At 39.3% G+C, this 24,552-nt stretch overlaps 3 protein-coding genes across 8 annotated transcripts; 2 read left to right on the top strand and 1 right to left on the bottom strand.

Moving 5' to 3' along the window:
* Positions 1 to 1,385: 1,385 nt before the first annotated feature.
* Positions 1,386 to 23,595, top strand: cdk20 (cyclin-dependent kinase 20). 3 transcript variants are annotated; one of them, XM_020918425.2, is made up of 8 exons: positions 17,568 to 18,022; positions 18,161 to 18,274; positions 19,549 to 19,737; positions 20,056 to 20,177; positions 20,271 to 20,333; positions 21,417 to 21,540; positions 22,249 to 22,404; positions 22,899 to 23,595. In XM_020918425.2, exons 1-8 carry the CDS (start codon positions 17,948 to 17,950, stop codon positions 22,935 to 22,937), a joined length of 882 nt encoding a protein of 293 aa, XP_020774084.1. In that variant the 5' UTR covers positions 17,568 to 17,947; the 3' UTR covers positions 22,938 to 23,595. The 3 variants fall into 3 exon arrangements, with proteins under 3 accessions (XP_055022183.1, XP_020774084.1, XP_020774083.1); XM_020918424.2 differs by having other exon boundaries at positions 22,828 to 23,595; XM_055166208.1 differs by lacking the exons at positions 17,568 to 18,022; positions 18,161 to 18,274 and adding an exon at positions 1,386 to 1,525 and having other exon boundaries at positions 22,828 to 23,595.
* Positions 1,448 to 13,126, top strand: LOC110154441 (beta-1,3-galactosyltransferase 1-like). 4 transcript variants are annotated; one of them, XM_055166210.1, is made up of 3 exons: positions 1,448 to 1,525; positions 9,213 to 9,293; positions 9,775 to 13,126. In XM_055166210.1, the coding sequence occupies exon 3, from the start codon at positions 9,905 to 9,907 to the stop codon at positions 10,889 to 10,891; it is 987 nt and encodes a 328-aa protein (XP_055022185.1). In that variant the 5' UTR covers positions 1,448 to 1,525; positions 9,213 to 9,293; positions 9,775 to 9,904; the 3' UTR covers positions 10,892 to 13,126. The 4 variants fall into 4 exon arrangements, with proteins under 4 accessions (XP_055022185.1, XP_055022184.1, XP_020774087.2 ...); XM_055166209.1 differs by having other exon boundaries at positions 9,213 to 9,297; XM_020918428.2 differs by lacking the exon at positions 9,213 to 9,293 and having other exon boundaries at positions 1,458 to 1,525.
* fhit (fragile histidine triad diadenosine triphosphatase) lies at positions 15,418 to 16,621 on the bottom strand. Its single transcript, XM_020918431.2, has 2 exons — positions 16,188 to 16,621; positions 15,418 to 16,087 (listed from the first exon to the last, which is right to left on the bottom strand). The coding sequence occupies exon 2, from the start codon at positions 16,075 to 16,077 to the stop codon at positions 15,619 to 15,621; it is 459 nt and encodes a 152-aa protein (XP_020774090.1). The 5' UTR covers positions 16,078 to 16,087; positions 16,188 to 16,621; the 3' UTR covers positions 15,418 to 15,618.
* Positions 23,596 to 24,552: the final 957 nt, after the last annotated feature.

Below are 24,552 nucleotides of genomic sequence, written 5' to 3'. Positions count from 1 at the left end.
GTTTAACAGAAGCTAGCTAACTAACCCGTAACGCTGAGGGAGCTTAAGTTTTGGTTTCCACGTGGGAAGAAAGCGAGAATGATTGCATTAGGAAGAGGCTGACTGTATCAGTAGAGGGGGCGGAGCCCGAGATACAATCATCCTGTCTGTCAAAGACAGACGTGGTGCCATTGGAGCTTCCATGGATGGTCACGCCCGAGGCGATTCCCATAGTGAAACACTGAACGAAGTTAGAAAAAGAACTCAATGCAATTATAGCTTATCATTTACATTCATTTTGATATTAAAATCAATAACATACCTTTGTGCCCCTTCCAATGCTAAGTGGAAGGTAATGGTCAACAACAAAAATAGAGTGAACTATAAAAAATAAAAATGTCAATAGAGGTTTTAACAAAGGCAAATGATACTCCAGGTTATTTACAATTACCATTACCATTACATTTGTATTTTTTGCTCTTTATTATATTATATTGTGCTGTGTGAGCTACTATGTCCAAATAATTTCCCTTGTGGATCAATAAAATTTGCCTCAATCTAAATCCAAGTCTAAATAGAAAACAGTTCTATGTTGAATTTTACACTATAATTTAAATGTGGCTCAATGTAAAAGTATTCTAAGTATACAAAATATAGTACTCTGATTGGAACAGGTATTAAAATACATTACAAAATGCATTTTAATGCAGATATTCAGTATTCTCTAACTAAATATGTGACAAAGAGGGCCTTTGTCCCTAGTTACTCACATTTCATTTCATTTTACATCTATATCAATAATTCAACTAAACAGCTAACTATCACTATCCTGGATTTGTTTTATTTAGTCTTTGTTAAGTTAAGTTAATCACTATACACACCAGTTACTTTAAATACATTTTATTTGGTTATATCTATGCATTTTGTTATACAGACATCTTACTACTTTACCTGGTACTCCACATGGTCTGGAGACAAAAGAGGGGACATGGCCTTCATCAGCCATATTTGAAGGCTCTTGGGGAGGTTTTGGGCCAGACCATGTGGACGGAAGACTCAATTTCAGTTCTTTTGTTTTATGGATTTTGTTTGTATGATTTTGTTATTTCACTGTTTCCAGTACAAAATACATTGTCAAAGTATTCTTTCCATCACTGCATGCAGGTGTCCACACATACATGTACTGGTGAAGTGTTCCCATAGTCTTACCATAAAATCCACAGTTTACTCAGGCTAACGGGAAACTATTGTGAAACAAATATCAAAGGTCCAGACTTCTGGAACTAGATGTGCAAATATTTCCTAAAAATCCACGTGTGGCCCTAGCAGCATTATTTCTTTGTTTTGAGAGTGTGGGATGTCCCAGACGGGAGACAGTGATTGGTTGGTGAGGTCTTCTTTTAGACCCAATCAGAGGACTGAGCAGGATTCAGGTGGACTTGACGGGACTTTGGAGATGTTGATGAAGATGAGGTTCAGCTCTGTGCTCCTGTTCTTGGCTCTTGCCTCCGTCTCCAGATCAGCCCCCACAGCACAGCACCAGGACGTAAGTGAGAACACCACTCCTTGCATTTTCTCTTCTTTTCTTAAAGGACCCATATTACTCTATTTTCTCATCTAAGTTTTAATGTTGTTTCCTCATCACAAAAATACCTGGAGTGTGTATTTATTCATTCACACATGTTAACACACAAACCCTGCATTTTTAGGAATCCTAAAGAGGATGAAGACTTCAATAGATTTGGTGATTTAGTGATTTGGAGTAAGATGAAGAGTTTGGTAAACATGATTTGTTGTTTATGTTACATGTTATGTTAACAGCCTGTTAACATAAGTTATTACTATAACTTGCCTTTCAAGACAAAATGTTGGTTCCTGGTCTCATCTCTGATTTTATAAAATACATTTCCCCCAAAAAGTGTGACTTATAGTCCGGTGCGACTTATAGTACAAAAAATACGGTACTAAAGATCAACTGATTTGTATTTTTCATGTTCAGTGCAGATACCAATTGTTTATAATCCAGAGGAACTGATGGCCGATGACCCCTGCCAATATTTTTGGGCTGATATGTAGAGCCGATTTAGGTAAAATTCAGTACAAACCTATCCACAACCTTCTTTTACAACCAACTATGTAAAATCCAGTCTAGTCACTAGTTGTGTATCGGTCGCGAACGTTACAGCTATGAGAGTAGACTATGTTAGGAGAGCTGGCTCCTTGTTGGGAACTGATTTAGTATTTTTAGTGCCTTTCTAGTTTGTTACCATCGCTTTTTTTTCGAGAAAGAGAGAAAATGATGAACGGTGAGAAAATGAGCGACAGCAGTAAAATTTTGACACATTTCAATGCAATATGCAGTTCAAAGGCAGAGTTTGATTGTGCAAGATGAAAATATATCGAGCAGGCTCCACAAAGAAAGGGCATCAATTATAGCAGAAAACCCACACTGACTATTGTCATTAATATGCATTTTCATAATTGTGTGTTTATGCACAACTTTGTTTAATGTGGAGTTGAGAATAGAGTAGGTTCATGAAAAATTATGTTTGAAAATTATGATCGGTGGAGACAATTGAGGGGCTGTTATTTTTGGGGAAATGTAATTATAATCTACACTGAAATTAAAATTGCTTGCTGCTGTTTTGTTGGGGGAAGGCGACAAAAGAAAAAAAATAAACATTTCCCCCACCTCATGCCATTTTCTAAAATTGCACTCTCTCTCTTTTGCCAATTCAAGTACCTCACTGCAGCTCTTTTAGCTCACCACAGCAGCAGAACCAACAGCAACCTCAACCATCTCCTCCTCTTCACAATCAGTCTCTGAAAATTTTGAGAGTTTAGAAATGAACTAAACTGATATATATAGTACTGAACTGAGTCTACACATTTATCAGTTTTGTTGAAAGTGATTGGAAAATGTGGAACGCCATGACAAGACTTAGACAACGTTCAGACTGCAGGACTTAAAGCTCATCTTGGATTTTTTTTGTGAAATACGTTTTTTTTGCGAGGTCGTTCACATTTACAATTAAACTTGACTTGTATGTGATCTCCAGTGTGATCTTTAAATGCTCCAAAAGTGTTCTACATGCGGATTGGAGGACACGACGACGTCACACACAGCGAGCGTGCTCAATGTTTACGGAAGTCGTGAGCATTGAGCACCTGGAGATTTGTTGCTGTCGTAACGGAGCCAGAACATGTACAGCTTATTTGTTTTAAGGAGACTGAGAAGGAGAAGGACAAGGTTTTTGGTTGTGGTGTTTTGTGGGGCAGTGGCAACAACATCCGTAGGAAGGAACATGTGGGTGCACAGTCGCAGCCAAGAGTGGTGGGATTGATATGTGCTTCACTTACACGGAGTTCAGACACAATTTTCATATGACAAGAAGAACATTTGTGTACATTTGTTGATGACGTGTAGGTGGGATGAATGCGACCTGGCCATTCAGACTGAAGTGGTATGTCAAAAGATCGGATATGTAACGGATTTAGGAGCACATATCCAAGTAGCCTGGATCGCATTTGCAAAAATCTGATCTTTGTAATTCAGACTGTCATTAAAAGATCAGATAGAGGTCGTATGGGGGTGACAGTAGCTCAGTTGGTAGAGCATTCGCCCACTGATCTGAAGGTTGGCGGTTCGAATCCAGCTCTCAACATAAAACATCACAGGTTGAGCGGTCAGATCCACTGACCCACAGGTTGGCTGGTGTGATTCCAGCTCCCACAGATGAATGCTGTCGTTGTGTCCTTGGGCAAGACACTTAACCCACCTTGCCCACAGTGTCTGGTGACTGGTGTGTGAATGTGTGTGTGTGGAATGTGTGTGTGGAATGTGTGTGTGGATGGGTGAGTGGTTCCTTGTTGTAAAGCGCTTTGAGTGCCTTGAAGGTGGAAAAGCGCTATAGAAAAATGTGACCATTTACAAAAAATGGATTTGCATCACTTGAGGCTTCAGTTTGAACATAGATTTAGACTTAGACAAACTATTGACCCAGAAGGGAAATTACTTGGGCACAGCAGCTCACGCGTCACATTATATTACAATAACAAAGAAGAAAAAATATTAAAATTAATAGTAAATTCTAAATTAGTAGCAATAAAATAACAGAAATATAATAATATAAATACAGTGTATCTTAGCTATATGCAAGAGGTCGTAAGGAAAACAATGCAAAGATGATGTGATGATTGACAGAACATGGGCTTATCTGTTACATAAAGGTGAGTTGTTGTACAACTGTGTGGGCATTTGACAATTATCTATATCTGAAGTGGAAGCGTCATAACAGCAGAAAAACCAAAACCAAACTTTAGTTCAATCAAGCTGAGAGAAAAGCCCACACGTCTCTCTCCACAAATACACAAAGCACTTACCCTCTGCATGATTTACACAAACAAAATAGTCCGTACTTTTACTAAAATAGGCTGAAGTACCTCTGTCTGTGCCGCCATGTTTGTTTTGGTTCATTTTGATGCTTCACCTCAAACCTCAACACTGCGACGTGATTGGTCCGTCACCCAGAGGCCGGGCTAGATGGATTCTCTTGAGTTTGCGAAATATCGTGAGAATACGTCTTCCTGTGAGGTTAGAGATAAAACACACTTGACTCGTTTGTCTGGCCCGTTTTACTTGTTACATTGTCAGTTGGAGTTTACATTGGTTTTGTTAGGTGTCCTGTCGTTAAAGTAAATGTGATAAAACGCTATTAACGGCACAGTAAATTTACACTGACAGTCTGGGTCTTTTCCAAGGACAATGAATGAGTGAAGTTTACACACTGGGGGATTTAAAGCTACACAAGCATCTGTTTATCTGTCTCTGTCAACACGTTTGGCGGATCCTCTGCACCATCTGACCGTGACTCTGCACCCATCTGACCTTCTCCTCTGTACCCATCTGATCCTCTCGTCTGCAACTCCATGGCGCTGAGTTCTTCTCTCACACAGAAAACACTTGTGATGCCATGTGGTTATACCGGAAATGCACCAATGTGTTTTTAAACTCCACACACCTTCACTGGAATCATTTGGATGATTTCAGACCTGGAATTGACCTTTTTCACAACAGCCGGAAGTGCCGCAATGTAGGGTAAATGTCTTCATAAATCTCCATCTCCAAATCTTCATCCAACAAGATCGATAAAGGATATTCTGTCTATGAAGAATTTATCCACAACTATAAAGTTAAGAAAGACGAAAACCTAAAGGCGAACAACGACTAACATTAGTGAACTACTAATGTTACAGTCATGAATAAAACATAAGTAATAAGTAATTCATTCAGTAACTTGTTAACTCAGACTGATTCTAGAATTAAAATTAAAAATGAATTTCATGTTGTAGATACTGGCATAGACAGATTTGTGCAGTTCGAATGCTACAGATGTTCACAGATTACATATGTAGCATTTAAACTGTACGAATCTCTCTGTCTATGCCAATATCTACATCATGAAAGCTATTTTAAATTTTTATTCTACAATTACAGTGAACAAGTTACTTATGTTTTATTCATGACTATAACGTTAGTTTTGCTCAGGAATAGTTCACTAATGCTAGTTGTTGTTCGTCTTTACGTTTCTGTCTTTCTTACCTTGATAGTTGTGGATAAATTCTTCATGGTAGAATGTTTATCCTTTGTCGATCTTGTTGGTTGAAGATTTGGTGATGGGGCAGATTAATGAAGCTGGTGGAAAATACGCGAGACATTTCCACAGATATTTTGCCACAGAAAAGCATTAACTGGGAGTTGCGTTTACCCTACATCGCGGCACTTCCGGACGTTGTGAAAAACGTCTATTGCCAACCTCTTCTGAACTAAAGGTAAAAGGAGCTGTGAACTTGAAAACTACTGCTTTATGACATTACAAGGTGGAACAGAGCGTATTAACATTTGTAGATGTATGTGTGAATGAACCAAAACACAACTCGACGTATGTTTTTGATGAGATGACAGCACTATAGCATGACTTAAAGCTCACAAGAGTCAATAAAGGACCAGTGTAGGCAAATACCGCTCAACATTGTTCACAACCAATATGTCATGTGAGAAGGTAAAGGAGCGGGTTTGGGGCCTGCGCGTGTTGTTTCTGTGTGGCGTTCGCTGTTTGGAAGTGGCTTTTGAAGAGGGAGAAATGATGCATCATGGTCATTTTGCTGTGAAGCCGCACCACCCACTCTCGCTTTTTCATTTGAAAAAGACTGGCGCTCTTAAAGGTTTGCGGCAGAGAGAAAGAGAGAAATAGAAGGGTGGAGGACGAAAGGTGGTGAGGCCATTTTGTAGTTTTGCTGTAGAGTTGAATGAATGGCACTATAGGAATTGGCAAAACAGTGAACAATTTGCAATTGTTTTGACTGATGATATTTTCGGTTTGTTGCTTCCTTATTAATATTGTTCATCACTATGGGAAATGCTACAGCGCTAAGTTTTCATCACTCTGGAATCTAAATGCATAAAAGTGGATATTGTAAATGAATTAGTAAAAGCCTGAAAATGTTTAAAGGCACTGTACTTGATTTTTCTACGTCTTAAAACTAGTTCATTTTAAACAGTTTGCAGTGGTCCAAAGTTACTCCTCACTTACCTTAGGCTTTCTGAGCATCCTGACTTCACTGTAATGCTAACAACAACTAGGATGTTAAGATTGCTCTTCCTGATACTCGGACAGTATTCACCTTCTTCAGGAAGTTGTCAGGGGCATGGCCATTGTCATTGGGATTGTATTATTTTTCATGGGCTGCAGGTCTTGACAGCAAATAAGATGTTAGCCCACAGTTTTTAGTCACTCACCTTTTTTTGAAAATCAAACACCTAAAAGAGACCATGGACACTTATTTATCATAGACTCCTGGAAATGTGTTTTTAAATACATTTTTATGTAGTTTTAGACCATTTTAAAATGTATTTGGCAGTGTTTGCTAGTGTCATAGTAGACCGTCTCGAGCTCAACCACATTTGGACTCGGTCTTGAAGGAGCCTGGACACGGTCTCATCTCAGACTCGACTGCATTTAGATTCGGTCTTGTCTCGGTCTTGAAGGTGCTTGGACTCGGTTTTGTCTCGGACACTTGACAAGTGAGATCATATTTCATTACAGCCAGCAATAAACTTCTTACCGTGACATGTGCCTGAAGTTTGCCTAATAAAAGTGCACAAATGCATCTGTATTTGTCACGATGTGCATCTGGTAAATGTGCAGGGGCTAACTCACTCTGTAAAACCAGTGAGTTAATGTAACTCCAGTTAGAAACTTGAAAAAACTGGTTTAAATATCTTACCCACTTTCTTCACTTTCTTTTGTGTAAAGTGCCAGTGGAAGTTCTCTGTCTCGGTCTTGTCTCAGTGTCAACATTTAAAGTCTTGGTCTTGCCTTGGTCTCAAGACCCTGTGGTCTCGGACAGGTCTTGGTCTCAATCAGTGCGGCCTTGACTACAGCACTAGTGTTTGCTATTGTGTGCTTCTGCATGGTCACTGGTGAACATTCCACTAACACAAACATGTCAGTGATGGATAAAGTACCCAGTGTTGTTACTTAAGTAAAAGTACAGATAGGGGGCAAAAGACTTTTACTAGTATTATATGAAAAAATCTACTTAAGTAAAAATGTTGAAGTGCCTGTTCAAAATTGTACTAACAAAGTATTTTGAGAAGATAAGTAAGATGAAATGTAGTGATTTTGATAAGATTTGGGCTGATTTTAAGTGATTCAAATGATTTCTTAATGTTCTGTTTTTGTGTATTGTGTGGCTCAAAGTTGAGACATTAACAGAAATTAAATGGGCTAAAAATAAGTCTCAGTCATTTCAGCAGGTGTCAAACCATGTACTTAATACACATTCTCAAATGTAGTGAAGTGAAAGTAAAAAGTATCCACTGTAAAATGTACTTACATAAAGTACAGACACAAAAATTGTATTTAAGTATTCTACTTTTGACTTTTGTTCTTTGTTACCTTCAATCACCGATACATGTAAAACACCTGCATAGAATCATTACTAAACTATTACTCAACACAAATTACAAGTCATTAGTAGTTTTGTTATAGCTGCTGTAGTAGTGCAAATGAACATACTTCTCTGTCAAAGGCTTTTGACACCACACGCTCAGTAAATTTAAAACAATAACTTGTTTTGGATGTTTTTTTTTACCAACACTGTCTTCTCATCAGAGGGGTCGCAGCTCCATGGCAATGTCCCAGCATTTTAATATAGTCCACCCAGTAATCCAGGCTGACAGGGAGCCAACTGGACCTGATTCCAGAACAGAGGCACAGGTTTGGGGTCTCCTCACGTGCTGGTCCGTGTGTCAAACTGGAAGATCAGAGTGTGACTGAGTTTAATGGGCTCATATTACGCTATTATCCGATCTTTCAAACTGAAACACTGTTCCACCTTGTGATGTCATGTGGTGACACAGGAGGTGCTCCACTATGTTTCTAAACTCCATACACCTTCAGTAGAATCATTTGGATAATTTTCGCTCTACAATTGCCAATCTCTATTGAAAAAAGGTAAAAAGTAGCTGTTAACTTCAGCTTGATGGCATCACAAGGTGGAACAGAACATTGATTACCCAAACTTGTGTGAATGAAACAAAACACAACTCCAGGTATATTTTTCCATGTATATTTTTCATGAGGTAACATGAAAGAGTTGAAGTTCATGTAGCTGAAGAACATGAAGCATTGCTAACTATACTGAAGCGTGATAACAATATCAAAGTCCATTCTGTTTAGATTGTGCTAAATGACGAGGCTATAGAAAATCTGTTTAGAAGTTATAGTACTCTATAGTACTCTACTAGGTAAAGCAATATTGATAAACAGGAGGGAATGTTAGAGAATTGCTATGTATGTATTTCTCATTAAAGTGTTAATCATTTATATATGTATTTTGTTAATCATTTAAAGAGTGAATCATTTAAAGATTAACCATGAGGAAATATAAAAGTTATCAACATTGTTTTTGTGTTTTGTTTTCGAGATGTGTTTAACATACAAAACAAGCAGCTGATATGATTAAGCTAATCTACTGTAGAGAAAACAACTAGCGCCATCATATGCTAAACACGGGGACCTGAAGAACTACGAAGTGATTGTCTATCACCTGGAACATGTAATCAAGTGTGAAATAGGGGGGTGGTTTAGTTGAAGATTGTTAGTCATGAGATAACATGTGAACAATATGTTATGTGATGTCATGAAATGTACCTTATCTGTGCCAAGATTTTCAAATAAAAGTGCTGCTCGGAGAAGTGTGAGGCAGAGTAGAGCAGGAAGCGGACAGACAGCCTCACAACTCTCCTTGTGCGTAAGTATATATACTATTTGTTGTTCTGAGTGGTTCTTTTTAACAGAATTGTCTTGTGGACAGATTTTCCTTGACAAACACTATAACATGGCTTTAAGTGTAAATTTTATGTAATATAGGACCATAATATAGAACCATAATATGGACCATTCTGGAGCACAAACTGTCGCCCACTGGAGCTGAATGTTTCACACATTGAACCTGGAGATGTGTCCGAAATCTGATGACTTGTGACTTTTTCTGCACAAGTGAGTCCTCAGCAGAAGCTGTAGGATATTTTTGGTGCTAATATAATTTGATTACACCTGCATTTGTTGGTCATAATCAAGTCAAGTGTTTTTAGGCACACACTTCTCTGTGGTCTCAGTCGGATGAGGAGATATTACAGACATTAACAACATAACAATATAACATACATGACTGTGGGGCGCTTAATCAAGTGTCTCAATGTAAACTAAATCTGTCTTGATTTGTTAGATAATTGGATAAATGGAGCAGCGAATGTCATCAGGAGGAGTTTGATGTCCAAAGAGCCCCGCTTTTCTGCAGCCCTCTGTCGCTGACAATTCATGTTTGGGCGCCTCTCCACTGTCTCAAATGAAGCATAATGCCTTCCAAAGTATCATGCTTGTACCTGCTGACAGTGGTGTGCTGGGCCAGTGTACTGTGGTACTTCAGTATCTCTCGGCCTACATCCTCCTATGAAGTACACATGTCCATACCCATACGCAAGACTGTCAAAACTCCCAAAAACTTCACTGTCACCAATATCCGCTCACACCCTCTCAACCCGCACTCCTTTGAGTTTGTCATCAATGAGCCCAAGAAGTGTGAGAGCGTGAGCCCCTTCCTGGTCATCCTCATCAGCACTGCCCATAAAGCGTTTGATGCGCGTCGGGCCATCAGGGAGACCTGGGGCAATGAGAGCATCTATGGAGACATCCACATCCTCACCATCTTCCTCCTGGGCCAGAACACTGACAATGTGCTCAACCAGATGGTGGAGCAGGAGAGCCAGATCTTCCATGACATAGTGGTGGAGAACTTCATCGACTCATACCACAACCTGACTCTGAAGACCATCATGGGCATGCGGTGGGTGACCACCTTCTGCCCAAAGGCCCAGTATGTGATGAAAACAGACAGTGACATCTTTGTGAATATGGACAATCTCATCCACAAACTGCTCAAGCCCAACACTAAGCCCCGCAGGAGGTACTTCACAGGCCATGTGATACACGGGGTTCCCTTCCGGGACGTGCACAGTAAGTGGTACATGCCCTGGGACCTGTACCCACACCATCGGTACCCAGACTTCTGCTCGGGCACTGGGTATGTATTCTCTGCAGATATGGCTGAGCTCATCTATAAGACCTCCCTCCACATCAGACTGCTGCACCTGGAGGACGTGTACGTGGGCCTGTGTCTGCGCAAACTCAATATCCGTCCGCTTCATAACAATGCCTTCAGACCCATGAAGATGGCCTACAGCCTGTGTGAATTCCTCAATGTCATCACCGCGCACCAGATCTCCCCAAAGGAGATGCACCATATCTGGAACGACATGTCCAACAAGACGCACCTGCACTGCTAAGACTGGTGCCCCTTTGCTTTTTGTTTAGTCACTGAACACTGTACAGAGGGCTGCTTCTGTGTCTCCAGGACACAGGTGTTGTCCATGTTCATTCTCTGTTAAATGTGATGCTTTATGATTGTTAAAACACGTGAGGGTATGCAAACCACATGGTGTTGTCATGCCAATCCTGCCTTCTGATTTGTGTTGCCTTTTGAAGTGCCCTTGAGCCAGACACCAAACCCACAGCTCTGCAGTTGCTGATTCCATCAACTTCCCGTGTGTATAAACAATAAAGAGTACTCTATGTATACATGAACGTTTGATTTACATTGTCAAGAACACAGTATGAGGCTATTGATGTAGGAATTTTAAGTTCACCCCAGCAAGATTTTATGGAGTGCTTTACACTAGCTCTATTTAGTTCACAAACAACTAGCCAAAAGCACGAAATAAGTAGTGTCTCATCTGGACAGCCTATGACCTGTGCATCTGATGAAAGCTCTTCTTTAAGAATGATACTTTTAGCTCGTGCAGTATAACTTGTAATATCAAGGCCAGCAAGAGACAACAGAGAGATAGTAATGGCTGACTTGGATCAATGGATAAATTATTAATTGTAAGATTATGTACCCCACAAATAGAGACACACCAGTATCATGTGTCTGGTTCAATCCAGAAAAATAAAATCTGTTGAATGTCTGTTCAATTTCATCAGTTTCGACATGTAAAACAATTAAGTTATTTATTTTAGGGATATTCACTGTCCTTTGTTGAAAGCATCACATCATGTTAGTAATTTATGTTAATACAGTTCCACTGCAGAGTAAAACAATAGCACATGAGAATCATTTCGATGATCTCTTCACTTTTTTATATAGAATGTCTCTGTGCTGATCATTTGGTATCAGATATTTTTACCAATCAAAATACCACAACTTCTCTATCATTGTTACCTGGTCCCGAAGGGCTGACCAGGTTTTGTATTCACCCTGTGTGTCTGTCCACCCGTGATAATTCCACCATTTATAGACTGATTGTCACCAAATTTGGTACGTAGGTCAAGCCCCTGTGCCCGATGCCGCAAAAAAAAGTTTAGTAACAATCTGAGGTCATTTGAGGTCACTCGGGTCAACTGAAAAGTCACGTCATTATAAAGGATATGAATTTCAGCAATTTCAACAATTTCTGAACCATCTGCGGGCTAAAATATTTTTAAAAAATTAAATATTCAGGTTGCTATCTCTGATTGCGCTTGTTACTTTCTTGCATTCAACCTCCTGCCATCAGTGAGAAAAAGCTTCAGTTTGATGACAGGAGCTGCATCATGAATATGCCTGTGTTTTTACATATCATTAAATGCCTTTTTTCTGTTTGCACTGGGAAACGTTTTATTTTTGTCTCCTTACTGCAGCTGCAGTAAGGTTTAGGACATCATGTCTCACTATGTCTGTCCATAATATTAAATATACCTGGATGTATCCTCTCTTGTTTCTGGCATAAGCGCTACTGACTGCATGGTGGACATTTGAGTTATTCACAAATGTGGCAGTATTTATTCTTTTGTTACATGGATTTTGTAGTTTTGTAGCTTGGTTTACATTATTTGAACGGTGTCAGTGCTGTGATAATACATTTCTAACATGGATTTCAGGAGGCTTTTTTCATACATTGTCACTAGCTACTTTCTTAGGCACAGAAAAATTAACAAGGCACCACTAACATTTTTAATACTGTCCACGGCAGCAAATTGGGTGGCAACCCTTATTCCGACATACCGTCACTCCGACAGACCCCCACTCCGACATACCGCCATTCCGACACTTTTGGATGCCGCCATTCAGACACTTTGATGCCGCCATTCTGATACCGATGAACCATGACTAAACCAGGACTAATCTTGGACTTGAGAGAGAGAGAGAGAGAGAGAGAGAGAGAAAGAAAACCGTGAGCCCGTACAGCAGGGTATCCGCTATGTCAAGCCAAACTGTTCACATTTATGCCTGTTTTTAATGCATTAAAACCTTATTTGATGTGAATTATAAGCTTATTTGATGCATCTAATTGTTATTGGGCGTGCTCTGTGCCATTAGAGCGCGCAACCAAAGGGAAAAAAAAATGTCGGAATGCAGGGACGTTTCATAAAAAATGGAAATGCCACTACTCCGACAATAACACGTCAATGTCGGAGTGATGGTATGTCAGAATGGCAATGTGTAACCCAAAAAATTATACACAGTAGCTTCCGGGTCTCAATTTGACTGCACATTCAAACTAATAATAATAAATAATTCCCTTCTTTTGAAAAAATTTAGCTAGAATTTTATATTTTTACAAGACATTCTTTGTGTAATAAATGTGCTTTTGTTTGTAATTACCGGAGATTGCATTGTGACCTCAGGGGAAAAGTCCTGAATAAATGGGTTCGATGAGATGTGTGTCAAAGATAATTCAAAATGGGAAAAAGAAATGAGTCAAATAAAATGAAATTTGTGTCTCGTTTAAATAAATAATGAGTTTTATGAAGAGGTAACAAAAATCCAATGGTACAACATTCAGAGAGCTACTGGTAAACGGTGGTCCTTCACACCTGAGTTCTCTGGGGAGTCGTCCTGATCCGCGGCGTGTGCTGGAGGTGGAATGTTGGAAAAGGTCAAAGGTCATTTAGGAGCTGTGCATGGGGAGACGGTTTGGTGCAGAGCAGCCTTTGGGGCAAGTGGAAGATTATTACGTCATTCTAGCAAAACTTTTAGGAACAAGAGTTGTGTATTTATGTTGTATTTAAATTGTACATTATGAGTAAACTCTCCCTCTTTTTCTTTTGAAATTAACTTAGATGAAGTTTTAGCTAAATCAGATTTCAAACGTTTTAAGAGTTTTAAAAAAATATAACAACACCTTGGCTTTTAACTGCACATCAACACAGCCTGTTTAAAATGTATGTCAAAAACTGTACTCAAGTTAGAGTACTGTTAGTTCAAAATAGAGTTAAAGTGGTCCAAGAAAAAAAAGAAAAAAAGAGAAAAAAAAGTTTTGGGAAAACTACTACAACTAGTAAGATTAATTAAATAGTAACTATTAGAACTTTTTTTTTTTTTTTTTTTTTTTTTTTTTAATATATGATGAAAGAACAAAAGTGTGGCTGTTTAATGCAGGTTTTCCAACCAGTGGGAGCCTGTAGAGGGTGCTCTTGGAAAAAGGATCAAAACTCAAACACAACAGCACTCTAGGGACTCCAAAGTAAAAGAAGTTAAAAAAAGTTTTTTTAAAAAATCACACAAGGAAAAATATAGTAAAAGGCCTTAATTTAAATGGCCAGAGCCAACATGTTTCGACCTTAACTGGTCTTCATCAGGGCTTAATTGAATTAAGCTTCTTTGGAGTGCATGGAGTCCTGTTGTGTTTGAGATATGATGTATTATGTATTGTTTGTATATGTTTTATCATTTAAAAACAATGTTAAATAATTAAATGAAATGGTCTGATCTGATGTTGTACTGTTCACCGTTATGCTTAAGTTCTGGTTTAGAACAAGTTTAAACCTGGTTTGTTCTTGGTTTAGTCTGATCTCTGTGCACTCACTTTTTCAGCTTCACACACACTTCAAATTATAAATGTAAGAATGACAACCTTATACCACCCTTATCCCTCCATACATGGTCCTCGAAGCTTTAAACCACCTATGCAAAAAGAACCCTGATCCGCAAGTAGAACATTTACTAAAATAAAGGAGCCCTCTACATGATATTTTTGTGGCACATTACAGACTTAGTAAAAGAAAACGAGTACCCTTTACTATAAAAACCTGCAACACCCTGACACCCCTCCTGCAGTACTTGAGTGACGTCAAGGCTTGGTTGGCACATAACTTTTTAAATCTTAATGAGGGCAGGACTGAAATTGTAATGTTTGGCCCTATGGACCCCCAAACTTATCAGGGTCATTTCAAGAAACTAATTTGTCCCTCAGCCAGCAACCTTGGCGTCACTGTAGACTGTGATTTAAACTTAACAAGCAGGTCAATTCTGTGGTTAAATTCAGTTTTTATCACCTATGTCTTTTACCCAAAGTGAAACCTTTTTTTTTATCTTTTAATCATTTTGAACAGGTCGTGCACTCTTTTATCTCTACTCGTCTGGACTACTGCAATGCGCTCTATGCAGGAATCGACCAAAACGATTTTTACTTTTAAGGAAATTTAACATGAAATACAAAAACCTAAGTTTAGCAAATAGTCATTAAAATGACACCAATCCAAAGGAGGAAACACATGGGGTGACAAAGCCAGGGGCACAGCAGAACAAATCTTGGATGCTATGTAGCCTAAATGTTCAGAGACAACCTTGTGTCATTTCCCGCTGTTTATTGACCACAGCTGGTTTACAGTTTTTGAAAACCTGTCCAACTTGTCTGTAGCTGATGGTAATGCCATATATTTGTTTTCATGGTAAGAAAATCACTATTCTATATCTCTTCAAAATATTTATATATGTCAGAACACCACACTTATTAATTTTCATATATTTTATTTGTAAAAATGATTTACATTTTGAGGTAAAAATTAAATTAATTTTATTCTGTATTATTAGAGCAGTCTTAGTTTTTAGTTTTCAAGGTGTTCACAGTGTTGAAGGCGAATAAGAATAAATATTGACACACATGTTCATTAGTATGGAGCGTGAAGTCCTTATTATGAAAAAAACAAAACAAAAACAAAAAAACAGGTAGCTTGTCCATTTCTGACTGGATCACCGTCCCTCCTTCAGTCTGTCCCTGAGCTCTGCCGCCTCTCGGTCCATCTCCTCCGGGCTTCTCCACTTGGCCGGGTCCTCGTCCTCCGCGTCGTGTTTCTGAAGCTCGTCGTAAACGCTGTCATTCCGCTCAAAATCACCCTTCCTCCGGGGCAGGACGTGTACGTGTACGTGCCTGACGGTCTGTCCCGCCTCGGCCCCGTCCTGGACGCAGATGGTCAGTGAAGTAGCGGCGAAGTGACGCTCCACGAGCCGCGCTACTCTCTGCGTGGTGCAGAACAGATCCGACACTTCCTCCGGTCTGAGGTCTCCGAACCGCTCCACCACCCGCACGGGACACACCAGGACGTGCCCGGGGACCACAGGTTTGCGATTCACCAGAGCAAAGGACAGCTCGGTCTTCAGGAACACTACCGAGGTCCGAATCAGGTGCTGCCCGAAGCGGAAAGTGGACATTGTAGGCGCACTGACGAACCAAAGGAAGACAAAACAATTACAACATAAATAAATAAATAAACCTGCAACCTGTTATATTAGCATCAATTCATTTAAATACTTTTCCATACCTCCTTTTACCCTTCAATCACACATAAAATAACCATAGACCGCGCTGTATAAAGAACCCCCCCTAAAAAAAAAAAACACACACACACACTACGGAAGCTCAATTAGGACAAAATAAATGCAAAGTCTGAAGGGGTCTGAATAGAGTGACCAGATTTTCACAATAGTCAGTATATTCACATTTTCTTGGTGTTTTAGTCATTTTTAAGCAGCTTTTCTGTATTTTACCTAAACAAATGACAATTTATGCCTCTCTTTACTGTTCGTCGGGATCAACTTGGTCGAAAATAAGGACACCTGGGACATTTCTTGTATAAAACTGGGACAAATCATTGGTTTTGGATAAATGTGATGGGACAGGGGACACAAAGCTCAAAACTGGGACTGTCCCGGGTAAATATGGACGTCTGGTCACCTTAATCTACTTGCGTGGGGTGAAGCCACATTTTGTATTTATTTTTCTCAAGCTAAAGATGTTTATTTGCAGTCAAAACAAGCAACACCTTTGAATTTGGGATACAGATTCAAAGAGTAAATGAAAACAAATTTTTAGGAGTTATGATTGATGAGAGTCTAAACTGGAGGTTTCATATAAATGACACTAAAGGCAATATTTCCAAAGCCATGGCTGTGCTGCATTAACTGAAGTTCTCACTAAATAATGCAGCATTATTAACTATGTATAACTCTATAATTGCACCATATCTGATGTACTGTGTAGAAATTTGGGGGTCAACATGTAAAACCTTACCTACAGCTATTATTTATTTTACAAAAAAGGGCCTTGAGAATTATCACCAACAGTCACTGAGCCATCCAACCCATTATTTGTTCAACTTAAAGTGTTGAAAATGCAGGATATTGTTGACTTAAGTCTCTTCAAAGTCACGAATAAAGTAAAGTGCAATGTATTACCTGTAAATATTCAAAGACTGTATGAGATAAGGACAAGCCACTACAATTTAAAAGGAACCTACATGTTCAAAAAACCCAGATTCAGAACCAAAGTTATGGAGCAAAGCATTGCTGCAAAAGGCTTTAACTTATGGAATAGTCTTGACAAAGAATGCAGTGTGTATGTATGAAAAAGAAAACTTAGGTTGTTGTGTATAATAGTGAAGATTTCTGTTTGCAATTGATTGATAATTGTGCCTGAACTGAAATTTATTGATTTGAAATGTTTTAAAGTAACTATCAGTGTTGATGTATTGTCCTGAAAAGGGAAAAGGGGGCAGATAACATAAGATTACTCTTCTTTCTGCTCCTTTTCATTCATTTCTTGTATGTTGATGTTGTGACACTGTTGATGTCTTTTTATACTTTATGTATTTATTATTTAATTTATAAATAAATAAATAGTTTATTTACTTACTACATAAAATTATAAAAGGGCAACACGTAACCATGGTAACAGTAATAATAGTTTCGCCCAGTAGATGGCGCTGTTTTCGCGTGTGGAAAAGGAAGCTCTGCAGAAACCCAAACAACAATGGCGACCTCGTCTTTTGCACTTGCCAGTCCACTGTCCGTGCACACATTTGGCACGCAATATCAACGAAAATAAACAGTCTACACTTATCGGATTGCTATTAACAAATTGTGGGACCAGGCGCGCACATCTTATAAGCTTATTTTACGAGATTTTACCGCAATTTTAGCCATTAGCTCCCGTGTTAGCATTTCGGTTGCCATGGAAACGTAGATTTGTTCGGAAAAAATCCAGAAATCCTCCAGCGTGGGTTTATTAACCCTGCGGATCCACATGGAGCAGTACAGCATCCTTGGGCGTATTGGTGAAGGCGCCCACGGCATCGTATTCAAGGCAAAACACATAGAGGTAACTATTACAAACATTTTATTTATAGGACAGTCTTTCTATTAGGCCTTAATTGAAAGTCATGACTAAGAAATGCAGGTTGAAAAAGTCTAGTAGCTACGTTTATAGATGTTGTCATAAATAAACCCTATTTCTCAGACTGGAGAGACTGTGGCGCTGAAAAAAGTGGCTCTGCGAAGGTTGGAAGATGGGATCCCAAACCAGGCTCTGAGAGAAATCAAGGCCCTGCAGGAGATCGAAGACAACCAGCACGTGAGATTTCTTAATACTGATTGTAGAGATGCACTGGTTAAGCTTTTTCTGTTCCAATAACAATGGACATACCCGATATCAACAGATACTAGGGCAGAGACTGAATATGTAATTTATTTCTTTTAAACACAAACGTATGGTAAGAAAATATCCAAATGTGTTATAATAGCTCTGGAAAAATACAAGTTTAATATTTTATTATATGAGACATTTTGGACCAACATTGGACAGTAAATCATCTTATCACAACAATTTATAGACCAAACTGGGATATCAACTGAACTGATCTTGGAAGCAGTATCCAGTTCATCTATATCCAATTCCAGCATCGTATTGTTGCATCCCTACTGATTTATGCAATGGAGAGAGATATTTTATTGATCCCAAGGGCTATTCAAATTTTGCTGCAGCAAACTGTTGCAGTTGCAGTTGCTGCAACATTCACACTGTGCTTCTCAGTGGCCTTTGTGTCTCACTCCAATGTCTCAGTGCATTTTAACAGGAGGATTGGTCAGGGGAGGGTCAGAGTCAAAAATATCCCTCCTCTGTGTCCTGCAGTATCACAGCAGCCTGCAGGGGGAGCCAGGTGAACACAACAGGAAGCCTCATGCTTACTCCGCTCTGGTGTTTCTGTTGGTGATGGAAGTGTTTCCTCTGAAGATCTTCTACCACATTTGCTTCCACATATGGTGTAAAAAGCCTGTAGCATCTCAAATGTTCATAGCCAGCTCCACAGCCTCGTGTGGTCACCGTGGATACGGAAAAAGCAAACATTCATTTATTTCACACAATCCACCAGTCCTTTGTGTTCGTTCCATCAAAATGTTTCCACTGAAGGTCTTCTGCCACATTTGCTATTACATATGATATATAAAACCTGTAGCAACTCAAATGTCCACAGCTAACTTGCTCCTTACTTGTTTCCTTTGAGCTGCACATGCTGCACTTCTTAGCTGGTTAAAATCCGATGATAAGATGTTAAAAACTGAGCTAAAAAAACTAAAGTTTCAAAAACTGCTCAGTGTGTGAGCCAGCCACAAAAACAGCCAACCCCTCCATTGATGAGGAGCCTGACAGCAGCAGTTTCAGTTAGAGGGGCAACGTTTTTTGTTTTTTTTTAATACAAAATGAACTGGAGTCATTGGAGCTGTAACTGTGTTGATGGCAGAAGGATGATGACTAGATTAGAGCTGTCTGGAAGTAGGAAGCTTGGCGATGGTGTGAGTGAGAGCACCTAACCTCTGTATCTGTGTTCTATGATATTCTTGTTTCAGGTGGTGAAGCTGAAGGCAGTGTTTCCTCATGGGACGGGCTTTGTGCTGGTGTTTGATTATATGCTCTCTGACCTTTCGGAGGTCATCAGAAACTCAGAGCGACCCCTGACCCCAGCGCAGGTCAAAGGTTACATGATGATGCTGCTGAAGGGCGTGACCTTTCTGCACCACAACAACATCATGCACAGGGTATGTCTACACTATTTCCACTGTGTATAATTAATGCTACTGCTGCAAATATTACTGCTGTTACTGCTATTTGCGCTACAGTATAATTGTTAGAAACAGTTAAGAAACAGGACCAGATATGAGCCAGGATCCCCCATGTGTATCTGACCGGCGGAGTAGTCATTGTTATTATAGTATCAGCATGTAGTATAATACCTCAGAGTTGGTCGATTCCAGTTCCCACGGGTGTTTAATGTTGCTTTGTTCTTTGGCAAGATATAACCCATCAGTGCAACCATTTACCAATTTATTTTATTCTTGTATTCTTCTTGTATGCAGGACCTGAAGCCAGCAAACCTCCTCATCAGCTCCTCTGGACATTTGAAGATTGCAGACTTTGGTTTGGCCAGACTCCTGAGTGAGCAGGGGGAGAGACTTTACAGCCACCAGGTCGCCACCAGGTACAGAACACAATACTTCTTTATACGCTCTTGTTTCACATCTGCCAAGTTATGTCTGTATGAATGAAAACCACTGTACCCTCTGTTTTTCAGATGGTATCGAGCTCCTGAGCTGCTTTATGGAGCCAGAAAATATGACGAAGGAGTGGACCTCTGGTGAGCAGTTTTGGCCTGGACATACTCAAAACTCTAATTAGCCTCAGGACCATAGACTGTATATAAATGGACACACCTAATCCACTAGCTGCTGTGTTCGAAATAGGAAGTGAGCATGGGGGGACACTTCCGGCTCCACTGACTCTGACTTCAATGGACTTCACAATGAAAAACTGTCACCCCTCTCTCTGTAACTGCTGCATTCAGCCTTGTCATTTTGATCTTAAAATGTTTATATTAACCTGCTCTACATGATCCTGGTGTTTTTATTTCGCTATTTTGTTCATAAATAAATTCCTATTCCTATTATGGAACACTGCTCCAAATTCTCCCCTTTAACTGCTTGCCTCTCTGAGCTTCATTTGACTGGAGCTGACCTGTAACTTGGTCTCAGGGTTCCCACGGTCATGGAAATTCTGAAAAAATCTTGGAAATTGAATACGTCATTTTTGAGGCCTGGAAAAGTATTGGAATTTCAGTGAAAGTTTTGGAAAAGTCATGGAATTTTAGTATCTCTTTCACTTAACTACAGCATTCTGTTAAGTTATCATTAGGCTATCATGATTATTTCCAAATGTATGCACCTTTTGAGACGACAGAGACAACAATAAATGCACTGACAGTATTTTGAATGTTAAAAAACTGTAATACCAAACCATAAGGTGAGTGGAAAGGGTTAACATTTCATATTTAGCCCTAAAAGTTTGATCAATTCTACACATGTAGGTGCCGTAAAGTCATGGAAAATTCACTTTAGGTCATGAAAAAGTTTAGAAATTTTGTTAGTGATAAAGAGTGGGAACCCTGTAGTCTGATTTGGTCTCCATAAAGATAGAAAGCCTTAATGCCACACTGTGAAAAATTCCAGACTAAGCAATAACGTCTCCATGGAGAAAAGCATTTGACGGACTCTCTACCACAAAAGTTAAACAATGCAACATCTGACTGGAGCTGAAGGCCACGGGTGATGTCACACTCTCTTAGTCCACTTCTTTATACAATCTATGCTTGCGGCTGATGACTCACAAGCTCCTTGTGACTGAGAAGCATGATATAGAATAATCTGTGTTTGTCATGTTATAGGGCAGTGGGCTGTATATTTGGGGAGCTGCTGAACTCCTCTCCTCTGTTTCCCGGAGAGAATGACATTGAACAACTGTGCTGTGTGCTGAGAGTGTTAGGGACACCCACTCAAGAGACATGGCCGGTAAGTCGACTTTTACACCAGTAAATCAGTTATACTAAGGAATTCTCTCACCAAAATGTCAGTAAATCTTATAATTTAGTTGCTTCTCAGACATAACAGTACTGACTCGCAACAGGACCAGGAAATATATAAGCTATATCCGAGCTTTTCAAATTAAGGGAATGTGTAATGTGAAAGTAATAGAAAGTAATAATTTACCTTAAAAGGAACTATTTTCTGATCTGTGTTATGATATTGCATCCTCATCACAAACAAACCTGGAGTTGTGTTTTGTTTCATTTACACGTGTTTAACACACAAACCCTGTATATTTAGTTCTTCTCTCAGACAGAAAACACCCTGTTCCACATTGTAATGTCATGTGGCAAAACAGGAAATGTGCCACTTTGTTTTTCTCACCATAACTAAAATAATTTCAGCCCTGGAACTGCCAATCCGTACTGAACTAAAGGTAAAAGGTAGCTGTTAACTTGAAGGCCACAGTGTCATGACATCACAAGGTGGAACAGAGCATTTTTAGCTTTGGACATGTAGACAGACTAATAATAACTAATGAATGAAACAAAACACAACTCCAGGTAAGTTTGTGATGAGGAAACAGCATTATAACATGACTTAAAGTTCACAAGAGTCAATTTTGCATAATATAGGACCTTTAAACCCATGAATATTGCTAATTGGCATTGTGATGTGCTTTGTGTTTTGCAGGAGATGGTGGAGTTACCTGATTACAATAAGATCACATTTAAGGACAACCCCCCGATCCCACTGGAGGAGATCGTCCCAGACACTTCTCCTCAGGCTCTGGACCTTCTCTGCAAGTTCCTGGTTTATCCGTCCAAGCAACGCTGCTCTGCCAAACAGGTACGAGTTATTTTAAAGGTGCGCTGTGTAGCTTTTTGGTTGGGGGTCCTTCACCTGCTTCTTTGAACGGCTATGTAACTGCTCTGTCTGGAATGTTCCACAGTATGGCATTAAACAGCTCTACTCTACATTTATTCAATTACAGGTGGTTTTATTGCTCAAATACATCTAGGAAAACAGGACTCTTCACAGATCTGACCTGTAACTTGGTCTGGTTTGGTCTCCTTGAAGATAGAAGGGTTTAATGCCACACTGTGAAACATTCCAGACAAAGCAATAACATCGTACATGAGCCAATTTTGTGTAATGTAGGACCTCTAATAAATCACCCTCTTTTAAATCAGACAGTGCTCTCATGCGCCCTCTAGGTTAAAATAATAGTATCTACATCGTGTCGTTCTCTAAAATGGCTTTGTCCCTCAGGCACTGCTGCACCCTTACCTGTTCACCCCGCCTCTGCCCTCACACCACTCTGAACTCCCCATCCCTCACAGACGACCCCCCCGCCACAGGGTCCAGGCCCCTCCCCCTGACCTGTCGGTGGACCTGCCTCTGAAAAACAGCCTGGTGGACCCTGAGCTGCTGCACCTGTGGACCTGCCCCTGAAACAGCCCACTTCACTTTGGACTCAGCTGACCCGTGCACAGCTGCAGTTTGCGACGCATTCCTCCCTGTATTTCTGTTTCTTTGTGGAGCTGTGGTTCGTGAGCAGACTCAAGGCCGTGTGAGTCTGTGATTGAATCAGAGAAGAGAAGTAGATACACAAATATTTAAGCAAAGTTCTGTAAAGAATTGTATGTCTTTTCAGGGCATTATGTTTCTGAAAATAGTATGGCATCATTTAAATACATCAGGTTACATCTGTGTTGTTGAAATATTGTTTGTGTTGTAAAGTATGTTACAAAAATATCAGACTTTAGTTTTATTTTTACATCAAATGGTAAATTATGCAATATCTACTCTCAAGTGAACTCATTTGTTCCAAGCCAACAGGCTGTTAAAGCTACCACTGTTACAAGAGGGAATTTGTGCTTCAGTGTATTTATTAACCAATGATTTTTTTTTGCAATCTCTTTTTTGTTTCTGAGATATTTATTTGTCTTAATAAGATAAGAATGTATATAAAAAGTTAAGTAAAAATTAAAATTGACCTGCAGTGTTTTTGTCTAAATAAATGTTTTAAAATAATCATTCTTCTTTGTGTCGTGTTTGTTTGGGCGTAAGAGTGATGTGGGTCAACAGGAAAATGATGTATGTCAAACAATGAGTGATTTTTGTGCCCTTTTTTGTTCATAGGTTGACATAAAGGTGAAAATGGTGAGACTGCAAAATTTCTAAACAAAACATAAAACAGTCTTTTCTCTGTCGAGCCAATATAAGTAAATGGGCTGTATAAACGGCAAATTGTCAACCTGTTCATTTTCATGAGTCATTTTTGTGTCTATTATTGTAGTGGAGGCTAAAAAGAAGATAATGGGTCAGTTTTGATTCTGAATGTACAAATTATAGCAGCGTGCTGTAATAGTCAAATTTTAAACAATTCATTACATTCATTCCTGTGTATATTTTTACAACAATAATTTAAACTCTCACAGTTTAAATCATTTCCCCATTGAAATTCCCATCCCATTGAAACTAGGACACATTCGGCAGATCTGACATCACAGGTTTTTATTGAATTTGGCAAAGTTTGAATCTCAGAATAAGGCTGGTTCACGTCTGCTGCTGGAATCTCTTAAACATGTATTCATTTCTAAATTGTCTCTGTAATAAATAGTATCTCTATACTCCCTGCTAACAATGTTATGGTAAAAAACCCAAAACATCGACAGGGACTTTTACATACAACTCTCATAAAATCATTCATATCTAGTGTTATAATATTTGTCATTCTCGATAAAAATCTGGTGGGTTTATAGAAGGGGTTTTATCGGCTGGTTTTAGGTTCAGAGCTGGATAACTGCGTAGCTGGAGGAGCAGACAGGAGTTCAGGTTAGGGGCTGTTTGTGGTGGGGAAGAGACCTGTCATAATAAATAAATAAAGTCAGATATGTCCAGACTCAAATGATTAGTGGGCAAATGTTTATATGGGTGAAATAGTAACGTTAAAGGTGCACGATGTAATTTTTTTGTTTGGAAGTCCGTCAC

This window comes from Boleophthalmus pectinirostris, unplaced genomic scaffold (assembly GCF_026225935.1).
Source record: "Boleophthalmus pectinirostris isolate CB_2022bp ecotype Guang Dong unplaced genomic scaffold, ASM2622593v1 HiC_scaffold_8, whole genome shotgun sequence".
In the NCBI taxonomy this organism is placed as follows: Eukaryota; Metazoa; Chordata; class Actinopteri; order Gobiiformes; family Gobiidae; genus Boleophthalmus; species Boleophthalmus pectinirostris.
The sequence above is the reverse complement of the archived record's forward strand: the minus strand, read 5'-3'. Positions and strand labels throughout refer to the sequence as shown.